The sequence below is a fragment of the Pezoporus flaviventris genome, unplaced genomic scaffold, assembly GCF_033815535.1.
Source record: "Pezoporus flaviventris isolate CSIRO_AGI_PZ_B2104156 unplaced genomic scaffold, CSIRO_AGI_Pfla_v1 ptg000031l, whole genome shotgun sequence".
Classification (NCBI taxonomy): domain Eukaryota; kingdom Metazoa; phylum Chordata; class Aves; order Psittaciformes; family Psittacidae; genus Pezoporus; species Pezoporus flaviventris.
In genome coordinates, this window is record NW_026892579.1 from 1,074,901 (window position 1) to 1,094,171 (window position 19,271).

General features: G+C 36.9%; 1 protein-coding gene across 4 annotated transcripts in view; it reads right to left on the minus strand.

Moving 5' to 3' along the window:
* The window catches only part of NKAIN2 (sodium/potassium transporting ATPase interacting 2), a 558,646-nt gene that overhangs the window by 289,889 nt on the left and 249,486 nt on the right, over positions 1-19,271 (minus strand). For 3 of the 4 annotated variants that reach the window (XR_009744501.1, XR_009744500.1, XM_061460014.1), the window contains exon 2: positions 12,695-12,832. The exons of the other annotated variant lie outside the window; for it this stretch is intronic. Coding sequence is in view for 1 of the 3 variants with exons in the window: in XM_061460014.1 (XP_061315998.1) it covers positions 12,695-12,832 (138 nt within the window). In the remaining 2 variants the exon portion in view is untranslated. The remainder of the gene's footprint in view (positions 1-12,694; positions 12,833-19,271) is intronic. 4 annotated transcript variants of the gene reach the window in all.

Here is a 19,271-nt window from a genome sequence, read left to right on the forward strand (position 1 = left end):
ACGGTTCTTACAAGGCCCTTTCTGCTTCTCACACTGTCCTGCCAGTGAGTAGGATGAGGGTGCACAAGAAGGTGGGAGGGGACACTGCCGGGACAGCTGACCCCAACTGACCACAGGGATATTCCATACCATATGGCATCATGCTCAGTGCATAAAGCTGTGGGAAGAAGTAGGAAGGGGTGTCTCTGGGGGTGCTGTCCTTTGTCCTCCCAAGTAACCATTACACATGATGGAGCCCTGCTTTCCTGGGGATGGCTGAACACCTGTCTGCCGCTGGGCAGTGATGAATGAATTTCTTATTTTGCTTTGCTTGCAAACCCATATGTGTGCATTTTGCTTTACCTATTAAACAGTCTTTATCTCAACCCACAAAGTTTCTCACTTTTACCTTTTCAATTCTCTCCCACATCCCACCAGGAAGTAGTGAGCAAAAGGTTATGTGATGCTTAGTTGCTGGCTGGGGTTGAACCACAACAGAGATACTGTCCAAAGACCATTTAATTATTCTTGTTTCTTACACAAGTATTCCACACTGTTAAGTAGCTGTGATGACAATCTTTGTTCCTAAACTTTACAGACAGTTTGTGGCATCTCCGTGTTTGAAGGAGGCAGTGGATAAAGAACTGGCTTGTAACTTGAGAAAACCCGATTCACATGTTGATCTGCTGCAGCCTTTCGTACTGAGAAAATGTTTTAGTTTTTTAGTGTTTCAATTCCCACTTTGTAAAGCAGTGTGGGGAGCACTTCCCTACTTCAATAGTGTGACAAAATAACAAAGACATTAAAAGCTTTGAGATAGACAGCTACTCCATGAATGCATGCTATGAACACATACAAGATAAAACACACAAGATGAAGATACAACCATTTAGGCAAGCGAATGTCAGCAGTAATTAATATTTGCCAGCTAGAAAAAATACTAGATCAACAATATGGAAATCCATAGTAACAGTTATAGGAGCAACTGTAGGAAATACAAGGAAATCTGATTAGTCTAGATAAAGAGATACTTTGCACTGAAGTCATCACTGAGGTCATCTCAGAGTAGCGGAACCGTTAACTTATCCTTGCTTCATTTTTAATTATCTCTAGCTGACCAGAGCTATTGGATGTTTGAGAGAATTTTAATGCCTTCAACTGCAGTTTAGGTAGCGGTTGCAAAACCCAGCAATTTTCTCCCTAATCTCTTCGAGTATCTGTTAAAGACATCATCAGCAAAGTCCTTCATTCTCCATGCTTTTTATAGTATCAACTACAAAGTGCCAATTAGACATTAATTTAAGAGTACAGGTTGCTAGTTAAAAAAAAAAAAAAAATTTACGAACCCCCCTGTAGAATAAAACCCACTTGCCAGACAAACCAGAGGATCTGTTCTAAAGAAAGAGAAAATGAAACGTAGAGGAATTCTGTTAGTGAGCAATCTAGTTTGAATGAAAATACTGCATTTTCTACATGTTATTAACAGTTCTACATGGAACCATACTCCTCAGTGGAGACTCCCTGGAAAACCATCTTTTTCTGTGGAATGGATGAGGGAGAGACATTTTGAATTGCTGCTTTTTAAATATGAATACAATTCACTGAAAGGGGATAAAAGCATTAGGAAAGGATGAATGTAGCTGAAGCCTACACCAGTTAAACCTGCTATGAAAATAATAATTAAGGATTTAAATTGAAAATATCAGACAGCTTCATGCAATGAACAGGTTCTGGAAATCAACACTGGAGTTCATTATATGATTCAAATTATAATCTTTCATCCTCTAATAGAATCATAGACTCATACAATAGTTAGGATTGGAAAGATCATCTAATTCCAACCCCTCTGCCATGGGTAGCGACACCACTCACTAAGCCATGTCACTCAAGACTCCACCCAACCTGGCCTTGAACACTGCCAGGGATTCGCAACTTCTTTGGGCAACGCATTCCAGTGCCTCACCACCTTACAGTAAAGAACTTCTTCGTTATATCTAACCTGAGCTTCCCCTATTTAAGTTTAAACCCATTCCCCCTTGTCCTATCACTACAGTCCCTAATGAAGAGTCCCTCTCTGTTGTCTTTCTAGGCCCCCTTCAGATATTGGAAGGCTGCTATGATTTTAAAAACTAGTATTAACTAAGCATCCTTAAAAGGATTTGTTATAATGGAAAACGTAAAAACCACTCTGAAAATTAATGAAAATCCATCTCCATATAAATGAAAACAAACCTTCAAGCAGAACCACTGTTGAAGTAAACTCCGTCTTGGAGTCTTGTCCAGGGTGTCTTTCAACATATTTTCTGAAAACATCCCAAATTAATTTTCAGGATTCTGTGGTTCTAAGAACCTAATAGATTTCATGTTCAAATAAGTGAGAAGAGTTTACTGTGTTTTCAAAAAGTCTACTTTTCTAAAAAGCTTCTCACAGTCTATCAGCTTCTCACTCAATTATATTCAATGAAACTCCAGAGGGCTGGTACACTTTTTCGCTTTAGAACTCTGTTTTCTGATGGTAGAGGACTTGATGTCCTATAAAAAACTTAGAGGAATCAAATACTTAGCATCTCTTTTTTTATGTCTTGTCTAGTTCTCTGATCAACAGGTTTAGCGTTCTTTTCCATTGTGCTTCCCTAATGCTGGCAGACTGTTTGGGTACTCTTTAATCTTAAAAGAATATTTAATAATTTCTTAACAAGAAGTTCAGTCAGGTTTTCTGAATACACAAGAAATTTTATTTTTGTAATTTCCTTTAGATTAATCCTCTTGTACTTTAATGAATCACATCTAAGTATTTCCAAATGAAGAGAGCAGATGAAAGTAGTCAAACTTTCAAACTCAGACAATTTCTACGAAAACAACAAACCAAACCAACTTTGTGTGGTCTTTATGCTAAATAGTATGAAAATTTTAAAGTCAAGGGCCCCAAAAAGCAGAAAATGCCAGAGAAATTTACTGTAGACTAGCTACTTTCATCTACAGTCAAGACAGTTGAATCTCTGGGGCTGTAGACTTTGAAATCTGTTGAGATCTCTTGCTAGTTATAAAAATATTTCCAAGAGGAGAACTCAAACTCAAAAGGCCAGTACAACTGAAGCCTAGACTAGCTTTCTGGAATGATTATCTGCTAAAAAGAGCAGGAATTCTATTTTAAACTGGTATTTAATAATCAATAAGCTAACAGATAAGAATATAGAACGAAAGACTTTATGACCATTGGAATATTTAAGCTTTTTTTCTGTTCAAATTCTGTATGTGTGGAATGTGTTGAGACTCATAATTTGGATTAGTCGAACCCCCTACATCTGTGACACTGACCAGATAAGTAATCACTAACTTCGTACTTCACATTCCCATCCCTACCATAAAGTAGGCTAGATTTGGTTTCAGAAGTAGATTGCTGAGCCTGTCCTTTTAAATATAAATGAAAGCACATTTAAATCCACAACATACAAAAATCTAATCTTTTAACAAAACAGCAGCAAAAGCACTCTTAAGCAGTATACCTCCCTGTGAACTGAATCCCTCTCAGCAAATGTTGTTTGAAGTCCCAAGGTCACTCTTTTACTTACATCACTACTGATTTTCACAGCATCTGCCAGAAGTGAGCAAAACTCCCCAATAAAATAGCAATTCAGAAAGTTTACAAAGGTCCTTCTTATGGAGGTAGCATCCAGTACTGAAAGCACAGACTATAGAGAGAATCCCAAACTCTACTCTTCTGTGACATCCAAATTATTATCAGTAATCTTTCATAAGAATTTTTAGGACAAAAAGTTGTACTAACATGCTCTTGCTCCAGGCATTTGTGAACATTGAGATATTTCTGAAAACACTGATGAGATCTGAAAGATGATTACTGAGGATTACCAGGACAAAGGATGATTTTAGGAAGGTGAGCTTCAACAAACAGCAAGCATCCCTCAACTAAACAATTTAGTATGAATTCTGTATTGAAAAGAATGTTAGTGATATAGAATACTTACCATGGAATGTGCTAAGGAGAATACACTTTTCTATTCATGGCACGGAGAGCATTTCATTAAAGTGCCCATGTGTAGTAATTACTATACCATAAAATACCAGTGCTTCATTTAGCATTGATTTACCTGGCATAATGAAAATGAAACGATGAATGAAACTTGGGGTTAATTCAGGGTCTAGGTGGATTCTCCAACACTGTAATAGTCTTAATTAATGCTATGATTTGAAGCTTTACTGGAGTGTCCCCAAAATGGTTCTGCAATACTCAGTTTGAAGGTTTACTTATGCTCTTTTAAATTTTCTATTTTTATTCTGTACTTCGTTTGTCCTCATACGCTTGGTCATGCACTTTGCTCTTCAAAGCTTTTTTTTCACATCTATACAATCCTATACTGCATTATAATTTTATCAATTTTCTTCTTTAATTTACTTAATCAGACAGAAACTCTCACAGAGCTGTTTATTTTAGTTAACCACCTCTACAAAGTAGCAATATGAGTGTACTACTTTTCCTTTGCTTTGTCTCCTTTTTAATTTGGATCTGGGATCTGGGAATCCTAAGCTACAACCAATATTTTATTCCCCATTTTTCACCAAGAAATTTCCTGAGACACAGTGACCAGTAATATTGTGGTCACTAGTTTTTGACAAGTCAGAATTATTTTTTAACAAACTCATCTGATTTACTTTCAACTGAAGGCAAGCTTTCTATATGACTATTTCTATATGACTATTTCTAAATGACTATTTCTGTATGACTATTTCTGTATGACTATTTCTAAATCATCTGCCCAAGAATAAAATGAATAAGCATTAAGAAATAGACAAAATAGGTTTAGGTGTAGACAGAGCTTTCCGTAATGATCACTTTTTGGGATGCTGTCACATTCTTGATCTTGTATAGTCTAGTTTTTCCAAATCTTTTCTATCTTTCTGATTGAAAATGTAATGTTAGTGTGCTTATATTACTGTGACCTGAAACTACTGGATGCATACCTCTTTCCCAAGTGTGAGAACTTCTTTATACACATGGAACTCCCAAATAAAAGGGAGTCCCTGTTTAAGGCACACACTCACTATACAGTGCCTGATTTCTGGAATTCTGCTATTTGGAGAAATTAATACTCTGTCCACATTCTCTTTTATAGTTTGTCATTGAAACGCTTTTTTGCTCTGTTTTAAGTTTTCCAGAAGGCCTATATATATTTGGACTACCTCTGACTTTTTAGACATTACTGAAGTTCTTATTGACACAGATTTTCCTACTAACATGGAAATACAGCCTCTGTGGTTACACACTTCCTGGGTTTCGTCTGGCCTACAAGTTCTACAACACAAATCAACCTGAATCATGGTATTTCCCGCCTGATCAAAACCAATAAATCCTAGAAATTTTATACTGAGAACAGCATGGATAATGAGAATGCTTCCTGCAAGTACCATTTCCAATTTTAAGTGGGTTTCTTTCAGACTTGTTGAGCTTGCTTTCTGGTTCACGTTCAGCAAAGATTTTAGTAAATATAGTGACAGAGTATCCTAAAAAAATACAAATTCTGTTGCCAGTATTAATTTGCAGAAAAGAAATTCTGGCTTTTTCAAGCACATTTGTACCAGAAATTTAATGAGTTTAAGAGGCTAGCCTTCTTTGAAAGATAAGTAGATATCTATTTATTTATATAATTGTTGCTTAATTTACAGGTAAAATTACTAGAAATCTGTATTAAGTATTAGTAATATTGTATTCAGTAACTGAATACATTAAAATACAGAACTGAATACAAACTACAGTATAAACATTCACATTCATTATTATCCACCACAAACTACTGAATCAAGGAACAAACTGAGGAATATCATTATGTGTGCTTGAACAAACTCGAACAAGAAAACATCTTGCCAATGGCACATTTTGAAACAGAATCAGTATCCTGATTCAGTCTCCTGTGACAGCCAACGGACAAACCTGCTACTAAAACGCTCCAGGACTTTAATTGCACTTACAGCACTACTGGACATTAGCTCAAAATGATTATACAGAATATTATTGTCTATGACCCCAAATTATCATTTCCTTTGAAAAGTTGTGAAGAGCACAGAAGGAGTTTCTGTGGCTATGTGCCACCTTCTATAGATGTCTGCATTTTAGTTGCAACACTGTAAATCGCAACATAAGTACAATTAAGGTGAAGAACTGAATGACCTGTGTCAGAATGGAGACAAAAGTACTTCCTGAGAAACCCTTTTACAGGCAGCAGTCTCAGGTAGGAGTCTTGACTTCACAGACTTCAAGAACTCTGTGCTTTGCGGGCTGACAAAATGTACGACCATTCAATTTAATTTCACCCTCCTCTTTATTCAGTGGGTTTATACACATACAGTTTCCCCAACAGCTATAAAGAAAGCAGAAGTAAAATATATTTTTTAATAATTCGTGTACTGAGCTTGAGTACACACACTTCCTTATCTTAAATAAAACAAGTATCTGGAAAATAAATTGGATGAGGTCAATAAGGTAAATTAATCTCGGAAGAACTCAATTATTTAAAAATGTTAGGCACAAGAATCCTCATTGTATTATAAAAAACTGTTTCATCAGGAGAAAGAACTAAAAACTGGTTCTCCTACAACAGCTAACAAAACAGTCTCCTGAAATGTTTTCTCACAAAAAAAAATCTGGCCAAATCATTAACAATATGGAGCCTGTTAAAAAATTCAGAAAAGCATGATTCTAGAACTGCAGATTCCCTGATGCTTTTTGCTTTATAGTTTTCTATGGCATGGTTAATGTTGTTTGATAATATCCCGGTATGTACACATGAGAGATGAACTTCTGCACACTTTCATGTACTACTTTAAACATTTAAAAACCATGGAAGATACTAAACCGTAATATAAAACTTAAATACTCCAAAACAAATCTGGCAGACCCAGGGCTACTTGTCATATAAGGCATTAAGCAGCTCACACTAGGGGTGTTGAAGCAATTGACAATGTCTAGTCTTAAAAAAGACATAGATTAACTCAGTTATACTCTCTGGGGCCTAATGGTTTGACAGACTGATGATGCCACAAGAAGCCAGACAAAGGTAATTGGCTCTTTCAGTTTTTTTAATATATATAAGCAATTACATGTTAAGTAAGGCACTAGTAATAATCTGTCCTTTTCTCCCAGACTTAATGTGACCTGGTATTATCCTGTACAAGATTCTTTTTTGCTCTTAAAGGCTGCAAATTTGCTTTCTGTTAGATCCTTCTCTCCTGCTAGTATACTGTGCTCTGTATGAGTCACTATCAATACCTGTCTCTGAGCCTGGTGTCACTGGCAGAACTTAGGGGTTTCTGATCATGGGTCAGTTTACACGTTAGCAGGCCTGCTGGCAACAGGTGGGGTGCATCTATCTGAAAGACAGAAAAGGATCTTTGCGCAGGAGTTAGCAGGTCTCACTGAAAGAGTTTTAAACTAGATTTGAAGGGGGAAAGGGATAAAATCAGGCTCACTAGAGATAAGCCTAGGTGCAGCATGTCAATGCTTGAGGAATGGTGTGCTAGCGAGGTCCATTGGTCTGCCATCACAGTGGATGATGGAGATCAATGTGGCAGCACAGGGTTATTGATGTGTTAGAAATCATGGAAGCGCCTGAGAATGGTCACATAGGTATTAGGGCTTCTCCCCTCTAAAAGATGGCAGGATCAATCTCCCAGCTGAAGTGCATCCGCAACAGCATGGGCTGCGTGCATTGTTTCTGGAGAAGCTGGAAGCTATTGTGCAGCTGGAAAACTACGACATAGTTGCCATAATGAAAACATGCTGGGATGACTCGTACAACTGAAGTGCTGCCTTCAGAAGGGACAGGCAAGGAAGTACAGGCAGTGGAATAGCCCTGTATGTTCAGGAGTGTCTTGATTGTCTAAAGCTTAATAATGGTGACAATAAGTTTGAGTGCTTATGGCTAAGAATCAGAGGGAAGGCCAACAGTCACTTAACATGGCGGGAATCTATTACAGAATAACCCAGTCAGGATGACGAGGCAGATGAAATATAAGCAGCTGGGGGAAGTCTCACAATCACCAGCCCTTCTTTTCAGTGGGACTTCAATGTACCAGATATCTGCTGGTTGTCAAGCATTGGAACAAGCTACCCAGGCAAGTGGTAAAGTCACCATTCCTGGAGGTATTTAAAAAGATGTGTAGATGTGGCACTTAGGAACATGGTTTGGTGGTGGATGTGGCAGTGCTAGATTAATGGTTAGATATGATGGTCTTAAAGGTCTTTTCCAACCTAAACAACTCTATAATTCTATGGTTCTATTAATTTCACTATTTTTAGGGTGTGTTACTATTATGTTTAAGAGGGGGAAATGCTAGAACAGAATAAATAACCCCTTGGGAAAATGTTAGTAACGTTGCACAATTTTGCTTCATACACAGCCAAAGTCCACATGAACTGTGCAACAAATTATGGAAAAACTTTTTGTACAATTTCTTACTCTCACAGGTCTGAAACAAGGCAATTTCTTCTGGATTAAAAGTTTTCTTTCCTATTGATATTGGATCTTCACATTATACTCAAGATGGGAGAATGTTCTTCAGTACAAATGCTTTTTCACTTTCTTACCACTCTTGGTTTGTCTATAACACTGCTCAGTAAAACTACAGAGTTGTACAAAAAATTTCTTTGTTGGAACTAGCTCTAGAAGAAGTAAATATAACAGGTCTAGAAGGTACAAGCAAGCAGTGGAAATTACAGTAGAAACTACTTCCCAGACATGACTTTCCTCCAATTCTAATATTTCATAATACACTTCAAAGCTTTTCTCTTTCTCACCAGATATTCCTTTACTTCTACCAATGGCAGTGAAGAAACAAAGTACTTAATTTTACAGTACTACCTTTATAGCACTGGAGAACCAGTGAGCTTCACCTGTCAGCTGGATTCCTTTTTGGAGACGAGAATGACATTCATTACAAATGGGACTTTTTGTCTTTCGTATATATTCTGAGAATGCTTTCTAGAAATGCTAAGGCATTAGAAAAATGAGATTGCCAAGGTTTTCCATCATTCAGGAATCAGAAAACATTGATTTATTTAATCAGTGGCATTTTCTTACTCTAGAATCACAGAAAGGTCTGGTTGGAAGGGACCTTTAAAGATCATGTACTCCGACCTCCCTGCCATAGGCAGAGATATCTTCCACTAGATAAGTTTTCTCAAAACGCTATCCAATTTGATCTTGAGCACTTCTAAAGATGGAGCATCCACAACTTCTCTGGGCAACCTGTTCCACTGTCTCACCATCCTCATTGCAAAAATTTTCTTCCTTATGTTCAATCACACTCTTTCAGTTTAAACCTGTTGTGCCTTGATCTGTAACTACAGGCATTGGTAAAAAACCATTTCTCCTTTTTTCATTTCAGTTCCCTTTATACATTGAAAAGCTCTAATAAGGTCCCCCTAGAGCCTTCACTTCAGAGCTAGTGAATCAAGTGCACCACTCAGCTTGGTGTCACCTGCAAACTTGCTGAGGGTTGCAAGCAATCCCACTACATCACTGATGAACATATTTAATACTACTGGTCCCAGTATGCTCCCCTCAGGATTGCTACTCGTTACTGGTTTCCATTTGAACACTGAGCCACTGAACGCATTTCTTTGGATGCAGCCATCCAGCCACTTCCTTATCCATCTAACAGTCTTTCCATCAAACCAAATTCTACAATTTAGGGAGAAGAATGTTGTGGGGGACCATATTAAAAGCCTTACTGAAGTCTAGATACATTATATCTATAGCTCCTCCCTGGTCTACTGATGCAGTTACTCTATTGTAGGTCACTAGATTAGTCAGATAACTAATAATCCATATGAGGAACATGTGCTGAGCATATCAGCACAGCCAGCATCCCTCTGTAGACGGAATGGGGAGAAGCTGAATCTGCAGTCGAAGTCCTACCCAGGTGGAAAGCATTGCTTCTTTCAGGAACCCTTCTTAATTTGCACTGGTATTACCTCTCAGATATTTGTATTGATCCTGTGATAATACCGCTAAAAACACATTTACATCTCAGGCATTACACTGGCTAACATTTGTTTCTACTGAAATTTTTATTCTCTGTTTTAGCACAGTTTTGCTAAGCAGTCCTTTTATCATTATTTTTTTCACAAAAAAAAATGCTTAATTATTATCTTTTGAAAAGTATCTTTGAAGAGACACTCATTCCCACCCTCAGATGTCTCACTTCCTGCATCAATTGCTCATTTATTAATGGTTTAGATTTACAAGCAAAAATGAATGTGTTCTTGTCAAACCTATACTAAGATCAACCCCCTTGATGATATTAAACTTCAGTTTCCTGCTCTCTTTGTCTTTGACAACTCCTGAATCCCATGTAATCTGAACTATTTTACAAAGCCTGAAGCCACACAGTCACCTTTTCACCTCACTCACTTCCAAACTTCCCTGTGACTATTGTGAGTTCAAGGACGTACTTTCACTTGTGGTGTTCCACCTGTCTAAATAATTTCTTGAAATCTCACCTTAAAACCTCCCTGTTCTCTTTAACCTATGATTCACAACCTCTAGATAACATTTTTTTTTTTATATCCTTTATGAAGCATACACAGTAAAAAGAAATTTATTGTAGTCTTGTTGAAGCAAGCTATAGTTGATGTACTAACGTGACTGTGGATTAAGGGTCCTATAGAGTCCACTCAAGATAGACTGACCCTTGCAAAACCTACTGAAGTCTGAGTATTTATATTCACTCACCTGAACACCTTGCAGGCTTACAGGCTGTTGTGCTTCTTGCCTTTCAACTCACAAATTTATTCCTGACGTCAGATAACACTACTGAGTTTTGCCCAGCTATAACAAGGTCCCTAATCTGGGCCTGGAAGAACTGAATGAAAGGATGCAGATCCTTCATCTCTCCCTCCAGTGACCAGTACCATTTCCCTCATCCTGACTTTAGACACTCTCCAAAGAGAGCAGTGGTAGAAATGAAAAAAACACAGCGTTCCTCTGTTGATGCAACTAAATGAAGGATGAAAGTTCCATCATACTTTTCTTATATAAGCGATAGATAGCAGATTCAGATATCTATTATAAAAGCTGAGCAAGACAGTTTGATCTTAGATTGGTTCTATTCAGTTCAATAAGAGGATGCAAGAAGGCAAACTCACAACATCAGATGGGCTACACAGTGAGGGGGAGAGGGAGCTCTAAGAAGAAATGTGAAAATTAATAGGATGGCGTGTCACAAACCATACTATCCTACTAACAGTAGGTGAACAGTACCTATTTCTAAGGCTGGTATTCCTCCCCATTCAGAATGTATTCATTATTATAGCAGGTAATTTTCTGTATTCCTGTTGAAAAGACTATTTAAATCTAGGTTTTTGTTTAGCTCACCTAAGCATTTTATGCTCATGCTCATTTTTATGCCTTTGAATAGTCTTAGAATGGAACTTTTTAAACTCTTTTTAACTGACACTTCCTTGAATTTTGGGTTTTAATCTTCAAGCCTTTTGTACTGGTCAAAGAACCAGGAATAGAAGAAAAATCTTCAGTTCACATATCTCCTAGAGTTGTGATTTAAAGGAAACACTATAAATATTTCAGACTTACAATATATTTTTCAGTGTTGATAGTATATGCTTTGGAATATATTAAATTGTGTGCATGCATAAAGACATTCTACCAGTAGAGACACGTTTTCTGCATATAGGAAATCACAGAAACACAGACTAATAATAATATATTACTACTAGCGTCACACTACTGAAACATGGATGGTAGCACAGGGGTACAAGTAAAACCTTTCTATCTCCTGAATGACTACTGGTATATGAGGAAAGAGTGTAATAGGAAACAGACTGCAAAAGTGAGTACAGATTGAGTGGAGTTATTTTCATTTGGCATGAGAATATGGGTGTATCAAAAAGATATGAGCAAATCTTTTTGACTGCTACCTGTCTCTGAAAAACTTTACCTGAATTAGCAGTCAATTTTGATAGAAATATTGTTATGCAAATCTATTTCTAACAAAAGGTGTTCAAATGTTGGTTTTCAGACTTGTTATTCTGTCTTATACCTACAAATATGAAAAAAAACCCCGGAGTATGAAAGGAGGATTTTGTTAATACTGTATTGTATCACAGAGTACAACATATTGAGTCTGTGTATAAGGGGTAGCTGAATAACTAAAAGAAATGGATTAAAAATATAAAGGTCAAAATCATTACTTTTATTCTGGGGCCCTCGGTCTGTAACCACCAAACCTGCATTTCTTACCACATTATCATATTTCAGTTTCACATTGGACTAATTTCTAGGAGGGATATACATAATGGATAGGCACTCCAGCACTACAGAGCTAGTAACAATAATGAGCAACTATAATGATGAATCTGTTGTTGAGGTCCAGTGTATCTAGGAAAGTTATGGCTAGCATTTATTCTAGCTTTAAATACCTGCAATTCTGAGGATGCTGTAAATTCTTTAAACTGACTGCTCTTCTTGAAAGTTCATATTGGCGTGTAGTTTATGATCATATTGACTCTCAACTTTTGTAGGTTCCTACCAGTTAATTATTGAAGGTGTCTCAAAAGCATAATAAGTAAATGCAAAATATTATAGAAGAAAGTTAAACCAAGACAAGATTTCTATTCCATCTATAAGATTTTATATTTTTTTAACATGAACATCAAAATAAGTAAATAAAATTAAATACTCACTCCTGTTATGTAACGAGGTCTATACTGGATGGTTCCAAATAAGCCAAGTATGACTATAATAATGTGTATAAAATTTGCCAGGATGGGTGCCCACTGATAACCAAGGAAGTCAAATATCTGCCTCTCGAGCACAGAAACCTACAGTTAAAAAACAAAAGCATAAATAGATTAGAACAGACCAGAAACTTCTGTTTGTGAGTTTCCCCTTCCATGCCCAAGAAAATTGCCCTGAGTAAAAAAATACTTCAGTCAGAAGTAAAATGAAATGAGTTTACAATGTTTTACCTTCTTGTTTTAATGAAAGCTGCATTTCTCACTGTCAGTTTACTGAGTTGTATTCTGTTAGCTAAAATATTCATGTGGGCAGTTCTACCAAGACACTAAACACCTCACTAGGACACTATGTTTCCAGGAAGAGAAACACAAATAATTTTATTATATACACCAGCAAATATAACAATGTTCTAGAGTACCGGTGCTGAAAATAAATAGCGGGCTTACGGCATCTTCTCAGCTTTGCTTCCATTCACAAACACCATCCTTCAGCCTAGTCCTAACTCTTTACTTTCATTATTTCCCTACCTTTTTGTTTTTTTCTCTTCCCTCTATCCCCAGCTATCCTGCCAGTGAAATTTTACATGTAACCAAATGCACGCAACTTTTTGACCTGGTTCTACTGATAGACTCTAGTTTACCTCCTCTCACTGTCACAAGTATCAGTCACCCAAGACTCTAAACACTTAATTTTAAAAAGAAAATTAAGAGACAATTTTCGGCTGTTGATGACTCTTTTCAAACAATGCTATTCCAAGCATTCCAACTAAACAAAAAAACATTTCTGACAGTATCAGTAGAAACTATTTCAGAATTCAGATAGTAGGTTTCCCTTAACTGGTGTTTGGACATTATGTCACAGCACTGCACCCCAGACCATAGACAGAATGGCATGTTTTGACAAAAATAATACCGATGTGAATATTAGAAGGCAATACGATGGTGAAGTGAATTCAAACAGAAAGGGCAAGGAATTTCTTTGACAACATTCCAACAATTTCAGGGATGGTGAATAGTCAAGTTCCATGCAAATGTGAATAATACAAAGAAACTAAACAAAATTATAGTAATAATAAATAAATAATAACACCACCACCACCACCACATACAGAAAATAAAGAAAAAGCAGCATGTTTCTTTATAAAGTTTCATTAAATGACAGGTGACTACTCAGTTTATATTGTGCAATGGATTAATTGAATTGGGTGTATCTGCCACACACTCCATTCATTGTAAACATAATACCTTTTGAGATCAAGTACTACATTAATAATTAACTACTTCTCTTGCATGATGTAGCTATGGGAAAGTTTTTCAATTTTCATGCTGCAGTCCACTGCCACACCACTTTCTTTTTGAAATTAAGTGAAAAATTTGCCGTTAAAAAGACAGCCGACACACCAGCATTGCAAATGCAAAAAGTGTTAATTATATAGTACTTACAGGCATAAGTTGAACTTTAAGATAGGGATTGTCAAAATAATCCTGGGGAAGCTTGTCAGCCATATCATTTTGAAATTGAAAGTTCAGGTTTTCATGTCAACCACTGAATTCTTCTATACAACAAAGAATCCTTTCACACAACGCATCCAGTTTATAGCCAGTCTTGGTATTTTGCCTAATATTTTATTTTACATATTTACTGCCAGAAAAAGATTCTAGTCCTACATCTTCCAAGATCTTAATGAACTGATTTGTGCTATCCCACAACCATCCTTAGCAAACCAACATCATAGAAGAGTTCCCAGAATCCCAAAACATAATATTCTAATGGAGACAATGGGATGAAGAAAGAAAAGGAAGGCCAAGCTGTATTAGGAACTACATAAAATCTCAGACTGCCTGTGCTTTAAGTTTATCATTAAGTTAAGCTTATCATTAAGATATCTTATTTTTATCAGCTGAACAAAGAGTAAATGAGAAAAGCAAAGCAGTAGCAAAAAGTCTAGACTGTACAAGCTTCTAGTAGAGTAACAGTAGTGATTCACAGAGCAAAAAAAAAAATACCTGGGATGATGCAAACAGTAGGAAAACATAAAAGTAAGTATGCCAACTGGAAAACTGGGGCATGGTTGTTAATTATTAAAAAAAGTAGAAAACCTAATATTCCTGCTACAACATTTGTTTAAACTTGTTTATGGGGCTGTACTGAATAAATGGCTATTTCGTGTGAACCTCCACTTCTCACACACCAATGTATTTTTTTTTTGATGACTGGCAATTTCCCCAGGACCAGGCAACCACTCCCTCAGATTTTGTGGCTATGTTGAAAATTCTGGCGGGAGATCTACTGGAAAACATGGCACACAAGGCAGTGGGTAAATATTGGCTGTGCAGAACAAAGAGACAAGTCTGCATTATCTCTGTCCCTGTGTATCTACCTCACATTTGCCATAGGCAGACTTGCTATTAGACTTTCTTCCATTACTCCAAGGAATCATCTGTGTGTGGGGAGTGCTGGATATGTGAGATGGAAGCATTCTTGCAGGCTATGCAGAAATAAAATGCTGTGAAAACGCAGCTGCTGTTCCTTAGAGATCAAACTACTGCAGCAAGGTGCATCACAGATTTATCAAAATGGAAAATACAGGACAGAACTAAATCTTTATTCCCACTTCCTGAAGAGATGAAGGTTGAGAGAAAATAAAAACAACCCACAAAGAAAAATACATGCAGTTACTAATAAATATAAATTCTCATTTGGTCTGTGTTTCTAAAAGGAGAAAAATAGGACAAAGTACTGGCAAAATCTATTAAAACCAGTAGCTTCCTCCTCTTCCACGGATGCCAGAATCATAAGGGATTTCCTTACATAGCAAGAGAAAATATAGACCTGATTTAGAAAGATTTTTTTTTTTTTTTCATTTACATCTAAAACTTAAAATTCCTGGTCAAACAACTGCACGTTTTTTTCCCAAATCATATCCATCAGCTTTAAATGTTTAATGACATTTCAAGGACATTCCAGAGAGAAAGGGAAGGACTGTCAACGAAATATTAATCTTTAAAGTCTAGGAAGAGATAAAGAATTGTCCATTTTCTTCTTCTTTTGGAAATGAGTTTAAAATGAGAACAGGAAAGAGGAAAAATTGATGCTTTGGATGAAAAAGTACACAGTGGTAACAAAAGAAAAATGTGGTTGAATTCAACTCCTTTTTAATAATGCATTGAACCAAGAATGTAGGGTTATGAAGAGTCAGTTCCTAATGTTAGAAAATAAACATCCACCCCATTGTCTTCTTAAGCTTCCAAATACAGAGAATGTCATACGCAGATTATCTTAAGTAATCATTAATAAAATTATAGAGAGAGTTAAGTGCAATTACAGCGAATGATTTTTTCTAATGCGTTATTTTTTTCCAGACTTCTGCTTACTGTTTTAAAAATAAATACAAAATAAAAACAGCCTCTATATATTGTCAAGTTGGAATAGCTCAAACTACTTCCAGATTCTTGTCAGAGGCTGGTTGTTACTAGGTTAACAGTGTTACTAACCTTGAGGGATCTAAGGATTTAATTTCCAGAGGATAAAGAAAACCATTTTGACATGATTCTTAACATATGTGATTGGACTAAAATTTCAGACAGGAACCACAAAGCAGAAACCAGCCAAAAGGTGATTTATAACACAAACTCTAAAACGGAAAATGACAAAGCGCCTTTCCTCAGAAAGCTCCTTGAGAAGAAACTCAACCACAGCTACTTCACAGTGATACAGAATCAAAATTTGGCATTGACAGAAATTAAAGTGCACACAGGCATACACACACACACAAGTGGGTATGTACGGTCCCTGCCACCCATGGCCCTTGGATAGAACACGCAGCACAGAGGCAGGCAGTACACTGGGGGCTGGGGCAGTGTCACTCAAATGATGGAGTCACCAGTTGAGTGCTGGTTACAGGCTCTCAGTTCACTCCAAAAGAAAAAGAGTGCATTAGCTTAAATCACAGTTAAGGAGAATTAAGCAACCATAACCATATTAAGACTGGTGCAGGCTAACAATGAGCTACAGAAATTAAGCTCTAATCAGTAACTCATTAAGGCCCCTCAGCTCAATTGTGTTGCATCAGATGCCCACAGCTTCTGCTAATTTGCTTGTGCTTTTAAGTTAGATTCACAGTTTTTTAATGACTTTCAGTTCTTGGTTTTATGGCACAGAAAGTTACAAAGAGCCCCAGAAATACAGGTATTTTGGGCCTGTGGTTTACGAAAGTATTCTAAATTTAGAGCACACCTGCATCACATACAACATCCCCAACTAACCCCCCCCAAGCACCTCCATCATTTTGAAGCAGAATGTGTACATTTGTGTCATTCCTTAGTAAGGTTCATTTATTTTTTCATCAAAAGTTCAGACAGTATCCTGAGATAGAACACCTAGCTACTCAATGAATTCTCCAGCTACCCAGGAGAAGAATGTTTTGTAAGTCAAATCCATACAAAATACACCTATGCATCTGCAAATGTGCGTGTGCATGTGGGTCAAGTCCTTTACCAAAAGACAGTGGAGGAAGACAAACAGATTTGAATTTTTTTTTTTTTTTTTTTTTTTTTGGTGAGAAGACAGACAAGACTGAAATCAGGTTCTGTGAAGAGCTGTGGCCACCACAATGTTCTCAGCACATCTAACAAAAATCATCACAAGCAAGCACACGTAATTCTAAAGTCAAGAAGGAATCAGTTTCCACTTGTCCACTGGTTCCTTAGAGGAATAACATATATAATACTAAGCCCCTGTCCTTAATCCATCTGATTCTGCTGAGAGCAGAACTAGGCTTTCACCACACCTGATAAGAAGGTAATCACAGTTTTTAAAAATCCTGTATAGCACCACATCCCTGCATCACATTGTGTACAAGTGGATTTCTGCTGTGACCTACAGAGGACAACAGGGCTCTCCACAGGTAGAGAGCATATTCTAAGTCTCAGCTGCTGCCTTTTCTGCCTGAACACAGTAATAATAAAAAAAAACCCAAACAGTAAATACAAGCTTTCTACAGTAGGTTTTCTGTTACATAGCAATGAGGAGTAGAACTGTTATCTAAATAATACTTCAGTTATCATTATTCATGACATGAAAATAAGGAATATTCTAGGCAAAGCTGAGCTGGTGAAGCTGACGGCAAATAAATATGTTTTAGTGTGCACTGAACATATCTTCAGGGCATTATACTCATGATTTACAAACATTTAGACTCTACCATACATATATAGAAACCCACCTCGTGACCTAAACAATAACAAAATCAAACCCCTGTCTTCCATGTACTTCCCTGGAAGAATCACCTCCTGTATGAACAGGCTATAAAAAAGAGGAAATTGCTGGCAAAATGCTCGATCAACAAGTTTTATTCTTGCGAAATACTTTATCCACACAAATTATGAAACACCAGTATCTGTGAAAAAGAAGAATGATGGAAAAAAAGGGGGGAAGTTCTTAATTTAACAATGACTTAGTATTTTTAATACTGCTTCCTAAGATTAGTTTTAGAATAACCTTATAGGAGCCATATTGCTAGAATTACCATAAAAAAAACTAATAAGTAAGTGTTGCACCTAAGGCATGTAGAATTGTGAAACCTGGAGCAAATACTTGAATTCATTGCAATATTTTGCACAGCTACACATAGAGGCAGAGATAATTGCGTCTTAGATGCCTGTAGTTCTTTTTACTGCACAAGACCAAATTTACCTTTGCTAATAATAACGAAAATTCAGAATTTGTGAGGTATAGTAGATTTCAATACTCCTGAAACCAGAAGAGTATTCATTTCCTTCATTTGCCTTCAGAGCCAAGTTTTACGCACAGCTGCACATTTGATCCTAATGACTGGCTTAAATGGGTTAGGGTCTTAAGTTCGTGCTACAGTTTAGATCACAAATCTTAACATCATGTTACAGCAATCTGTGTGTGTGTGTGTGTGTGTGTGTGTGTGTGTGTATGCATGTGTGTATGCTTGAAGATGGCAGAGTTTCTTGTTTCTGGCTGTCCAACAGTAACAAGACTTAAATATATATTAGAACCACATCCTCTTGCATGTTCAAAAGAAAATGTGAAAAATCAATCTCATGTAAACCGTTTTACCCATGAAGCTGAATATAATGCATTTAGTATTTCAGCTACAGGATGAACTTAAGTAACAATAACTTAGAGGTACCAAAAAATACTAACAAAGCATTACTCACAGAAGATTAAATATATAAGAAAAGCTTAATATACTTGCTTAGATGTGATTTTTGCTTTTAGAAGGGCAGATTTACAGAGTGCAGGCCTGTATCACAGGGGCAGAAATCTGAGCGTTGCCTATTCCCACCATGTTTCTGAAACAAGAGAGTGCAGGGCAAACATGGCTGACATCTCTTTGCATGCCACCTCAGACCTGGAAGCAGTATAGCAACATAGTGCCTGCCCCAGATACAGGACTCTGCTACAAAAGCTGTGCCAGTTTGCTGGTGCAAGCTCAAGACATGATCAAGGATTAAGAAAATGACAAACATACAGGGAACCTGGTGTTTAGCA